This window comes from Poecilia formosa, unplaced genomic scaffold (assembly GCF_000485575.1).
Source record: "Poecilia formosa unplaced genomic scaffold, Poecilia_formosa-5.1.2 Scaffold608, whole genome shotgun sequence".
NCBI classification, from domain to species: Eukaryota; Metazoa; Chordata; class Actinopteri; order Cyprinodontiformes; family Poeciliidae; genus Poecilia; species Poecilia formosa.
Genome location: NW_006800547.1, coordinates 88,626 through 94,140, shown reverse-complemented (window position 1 = coordinate 94,140; position 5,515 = coordinate 88,626). Strand labels below are relative to the sequence as shown.

The 5,515-nt window shown below is 46.8% G+C and overlaps 1 protein-coding gene across 2 annotated transcripts in view; it reads right to left on the bottom strand.

The window, feature by feature from the left end:
• sptbn1 (spectrin, beta, non-erythrocytic 1) overlaps positions 1-5,515 on the bottom strand; it is a 27,194-nt gene that overhangs the window by 11,364 nt on the left and 10,315 nt on the right. For both annotated transcript variants that reach the window (XM_007541431.2, XM_007541432.2), the window contains 5 exons: positions 4,503-4,690; positions 4,307-4,424; positions 4,077-4,235; positions 3,697-3,999; positions 3,476-3,629 (listed from right to left, as the gene is read on the bottom strand). In XM_007541431.2, the coding sequence (XP_007541493.1) occupies positions 3,476-3,629; positions 3,697-3,999; positions 4,077-4,235; positions 4,307-4,424; positions 4,503-4,690 (922 nt within the window). The remainder of the gene's footprint in view (positions 1-3,475; positions 3,630-3,696; positions 4,000-4,076; positions 4,236-4,306; positions 4,425-4,502; positions 4,691-5,515) is intronic.

Sequence of the window (5,515 nt, the reverse complement as noted above, 5' to 3'; positions counted from 1 at the left end):
GAGAGAGAGGGAGAGGGGGAGAGAGGGAGAGAGAAAAAAGAGAGAGAGGGAGAGGAAGATAGAGAGAGAAAAGAGATAGAAAAAGAGAGAAAAAAGAGAGAGAGAGAGAGAGAGAGAGAGAAAGAGAGAGAGAGAAGAAAAAAGAGAGAGGGAGAGAAAAAGAGAGAGAGAGAGAAGGCGAGAGAGAAAAAAGAGAGAGGGAGATAGAGAGAGAAAAAGAGAGAGAGAGAGAGAAAAGAGAGAGAAGGAGAGAGAGAAAAAAGAGAGAGAGAGAGTAAAAAGAGAGAGAGAAGGTGAGAGAGAAAAAAAAGAGAGAGAGAGATAGAGGGAGAGAGAGAGAGGGAGAGAGAGAAAAAGAGAGAGAGAAGGAGAGAGAGAAAAAAGAGAGAGAGAGAGAAAAAAGAGAGAGAGAGAGAGAAAAAGAGAAAAAAGAGAGAGGGAGAGAGAGAGAGAGAAAAAGAGAGAGAGAAGGAGAGAGAGAAAAAAGAGAGAGAGAGAGAGAGGGAGAGAGAGAAAAAAGAGAGAGAGGGAAGGTGTTTCCCGGTTTTCATTTTAAGGTCAGTAAACGATAAGCAGGTTATTGTTGTCCAAGCAGCATCTTTATGTCTGTAGACCACCTGTGTAAAATGTCCCAGTCCATAAATCAAACGCACCAATCCGATCAGAATCAGGACCAACTTAGAATCCAGAAAGAAATTCTTCCAGGACAGGAACATTTAGTGTTTATTACTTAGAAACTGTGGCGTACTCATTACTTTTACAAATGTAGAGTATACTTAGAAAGTCCAGAGAATATTTACATATACTTATCTATTCTCGTTGTGAAATATCTGAAGTTTTATATCTTTTTCTTTAGTACAGAAAGGCACCACAAACATGGGATATAAGCAGAAACTTTCTGTAAGAAGGAAACAAATAAAAATACATTCAAACTATTTGGACTATTTGAGTTATTATCGAGGATAATAAATCATCTGATTGTGTTTCATCTCAACCTTAACAGACAAACATGCAGTGAATAAATCGACTTTCAATCAGTTTTTTGCACCAACATCCACTTAGCTGATGTCAACTGTAGGTGTAAAAACTTCAACGAGGAGCTGCTGCGGTTCACCAGCTGATGGCAGCTCAGAGAAACACAGCCGGGGTCAGGTCAGGTCAGCTGGGGTCAGGTCAGGTCAGCTGGGGTCAGGTCAGCTGTTGTCACGGTCAGGTCAGCACGGCGCCTCTCTGCCGGACTGAGGAAACACCTGTGGGGTTTAAATGACTGACTGTTAAAAACCACGGGGCGGATGGACAGTCGGAACCGGAGCAGGAAATTGTCTCTGCAAACTGTGTGGGAGAAAAGGCAGGACGCAGAGACCCGGTACCCCGAGGTGTCTGCGTTTCTACACACAGATATTTTACATTAATTTAGCATCATTGGCCTGATGCTCCCTCTGGGACACAAAAAATGCAGAATAGTTGTTTAAAATGAATAGTTATCTGCCACTTGTGCCCTTTCACTTTTTTTCAACTTTGAAAAGTGTTTCAGAAATGTTAACTTTTACATTGGACCAAAAAGTTATTATTTTTTTACTTCTGCGTAAAATTGTTGCTAGTTTTGTTTGTATTTGTATTGTGAAGTTGGTCTTCAATTTAACTTGCCTTAAGCTGCAGTACGCCTGCTACTGCAAGATTTGAAATATTTCAACTTTAATGCAAATTTCATCCCCACTGAAATGGATTGAAAATCTTCAGAATTCAGCAAAAACTTTGTGCACTTTGGCAGCTTGGTACTTCCACCGACTTCAACGTAGAAACTTCTTTCAACTTTTAAGCAAGTCACAGGCCTTCAGATGATTCAACTTTTTGATATCCGTTTTTCTAAAATCACAGTTTAAGTTATATGCTAACTTTTGGTCATTTTCAGTTTTACAGAGTGCAGTCTGGTAACTGATGCTTTTCAAACTTCAACAGTTTTTCACAAGCAGAAAGCTGCTGCTGGCACAAATTTCACTAATTTATGGATCAAAACAAAGCCACAGCTGTCTGCAGGGCATTACGGTTTTCTGTCACCTTCCTCTTGGGCTCATGTGAAACGTTTTCACTGACTCTTTTCTGCCATGATTCCAAGGCACACATTTTCATTTTGAAAGCAGGACGTCATGCTTTTCTTTTCAAAACTTTTAATGCTTGAACTGCAAACTTCTGCTCTCTCAAAAATTCAATCTCTCAAACCTTTCTCCTTGCGCTCAAAACCCGTCTCTCTGCTCGGATCAAATCTCCTCTTGCAAACCTTTTCTGCTGTTGCCTGGCAACCTCTCAGCCAATAGAATGCAAGAGTTATACTGGGTGCGTTTGTTTCCTTCTAGTGGGCGAGTCAGCGCTCCCTCCCTCCCCGCCCGCCCAACGAAAGTCAGAATTTGAAGTAGCAAGGGTTGCCATGGCGACTGGCGAGCATTGATTGATAGCTACTCGGCTTTATGTGATTTATTTGCAATGTGGACACAGAGTGAAACGGGTCTGCTCTGCTCTGACTACTGGTGAAGGTTTGGTGTTGAACAAATAGCTGCTAATAGCTGCTAATAGCTGCTAATAGCTGCTAATAGCTGCTAATAGCTGCTAATAGCTGCTAATAGCTGCTAATAGCCACTCGCTCAGGACAGACAGGCTGCAGAACCTGTCACCATAAAAGTCTCCACAACATGTTGCTGAAAGTGTGACCAGGTACATGTTCTACATGTCCACAGTTGGTGTTTGTACCCAGCTGTCATCACAGTTGCTATGTTAGTTGCTGGTCGTTGCTATGACGACATAAACCAACCAGAAGCTTAGAGCCAACTGTTTCCTCGCCCTGCATTACACAACACAGAATAGGAGCTGCTAAATGTATTATTAGTTACTGTTTTGGAAAAAAGTCAGAGGAATCTGAAAAACCGATGAACAGCGGATAAGTTGACAAACGTCCCTTCGTCCTGATCACATCCCTCAGCGCGTCTCTGCCAGGGCCGGGTTCAGAGGTCAGTTACACTTTAAAGAGTCAAAACAATGGCTGCTGATTTTTATCACTTTGATGGGTTTTCTATTGATATCTATCCGTCTAGATTGTTCCTACATTGATAAAGGATAGACAGACACACTTGCTCAGCCACTAGAAGGAAACAAACGCAGCCGGTACAACACTTGGATTCTATTGGCTGAGATCTGATCCGAGGTTTGAGAGAGGAGAGTGAATATTTGAGAGCAGAAGTTTGGAGTACAAGTTTTAAGACATGAAGTCGTGCTTTCGGACGAAAACATGTTCTCTGGAATGAGGGCAGAAAAATCCCCCAGACTGTCGGAGCTGACGGAAGAACAACTGTCTGTGGCTGTGTTCGTTCTGCAGACCAGTTTTCTCAAAGCTGCTTTGGAAGGAACAGCAATTGTTCTAGTTTAAGCAGCTGTTCTCCTCCAGGTGGCGCTCATGGTGAAGGTGTGGTGAAGAGCTGCTCACCGCTGTCGGTCACTGAGTACTTGTTGGCGTTGTTGACGACGGCCTTCACCCTGTCGGCCTGGATGGCGATGTCGGCCTCCACCAGCGCGTGTTTCTGCAGCAGGTCTTCCACGCCCAGCAGGTGCTTCCCATAGTCCTGAGACAGCAGCAGCATCTGGAAGACAGACCGGGGTTAGAGCTGGGATCCTCGTCCGGGGATGAAGGTGGGTTCCTCTGCCTGCCTTCATCTCGTCCATCCAGTCCATGATGTAGAGCATCTCCTGGAAGACCCTCTGCAGGCCCAGGTTCATCTCCAGCCGGTGCCGCCGGGCCTTCAGCAGCTCCAGCAGGTATTCCCACAGCCGGATCACGTTGTCCTTTCTGGCCGTGATGCGCTTGATGTCGTGGTAACGCTCCGCCTCCAGCTCCTTCGCCACGGCGACCACAGCCTGAACACGTTCCTCATACGCGGCGATGTCCGTCTCGATGGCCTCGTGCTTCTTGGTGGCCGCCTCCACGGCTTGGAGGTCGAAGCCAAAGTTGTCCTGGAGTCAGAGGGGAGGGCGAGTGAGGAAGGCAGGACAGGTGAGCTAAAGGTGAACTGCTGCAGAGCGCTGCTCACCTGAGACACCAGCCTCTGGTTTTCACTGAGCCACGTCTCCCTCATGGCGGCCTTGCGGTCGAAGCGTCTGGCCAGCTGCTCCAGCTTCTCCTGGCGGATCAGCTCCGTCCGAAGAGCCAGCTCCCTCTCATGCTCCGCCTTCTCCAGGCGCTCCCAGGCCTGATGGGAGGAGCAGACCAACACTCTAAATCTGGACGACGTTTCAGAGAACGGCGGTGGGCGGTGCTCACCTTGTTGATGTCTGAGATGAGCTTCCCCTCGCGGGGCATGTAGACCTTCTGGTTGTTGGCCCTCATCTTGCTCTGGATGGTGAAGAGCAGAACCTCCAGGTTCCCCTTCTCTGTGAACCTGAGAGGACAACAAAATCAATGTCTGAACAGGTGGCGTTACCTGGAGCTGAGGACACATGGAGGACCTGCCACTCACTTGGGCGGTTTCTCCACGGTGCGGTACGTGTTGAAGGCCTGCAGCTGCTGCTGGACGCCCACCAGCGAGTTGGCGAACTTCCTGTTGTTGAGGATGATGATGGTCTGCTCGATCCACTCCAGCAGGTCCGACGCCAGAGACTCGTACTTCTCGATCATCTTCTCCGTCTCGATGGCGTTGTCCAGAACCTGGACAACAAAGATGACTCAGGTCAACTGACAGCAGACCGGAACCGGATTCACAGAAATCTGACCTGAAGGAACCAGGACCTTGGTACCGGTCCTTCGGCTTGGTCAGGGAGTTGGCGAGTACCTGCTCATCTCTGATTGGTCGGGTTCTGTCCTTAGCTCACCTGGTTGAAGAGCCCTCAGGTTTATGAACAGTGAAGGGTCAGTTTGGGCAGTGAGGTCAATATTCTGACCAGACGCCCCCTGAAGCCTTACAAAGTGCCTGGAAACTAGCAACATGTTCACCATGACGACGGTTCCCAAGGTTTCCTTCTGAAGCAGCAGGAAACAGGAGAGTGGACTGGATCCAGACCTGCCTCTGGGTGACCCGTCTGGACCAGAACCTTCAGACGTCTCAAAGGTGTTTTCTAGACTCAACACACCTGTTTGTTTTGTTCAGATGGAAAGATGTAACTGATTCTTACAGTTACTGGATAATTGGCCAAATCTACTCCAGTCAGTTCCCAGAACTCATCTGGACCTTAAATCCTGGATCATTTTGTTTGTCTAAAGTCCGATGTTACTTTTGGAAAGCAAACTTGTTATTTATCATGGAAAACTTGTTCAAAACTTTGTCCACATTCTTTGGACTTCATGTCCAACGTTCTTTATGTCCAAAAGTATTTTCTTAGGAAAAGAGTTCAGGACAAAAAGTCCAGAGTTCTTGCAGCAGTTAAAACCCTGAGGCCATTGGTCCTTGGAAAAATAAAATTGCTAAGTACCGGTTTGCTTTGGTTCGTATACAGGCGTTAGTTCAGGGGTGTCAAACGTACGGCCCGCGGGCCG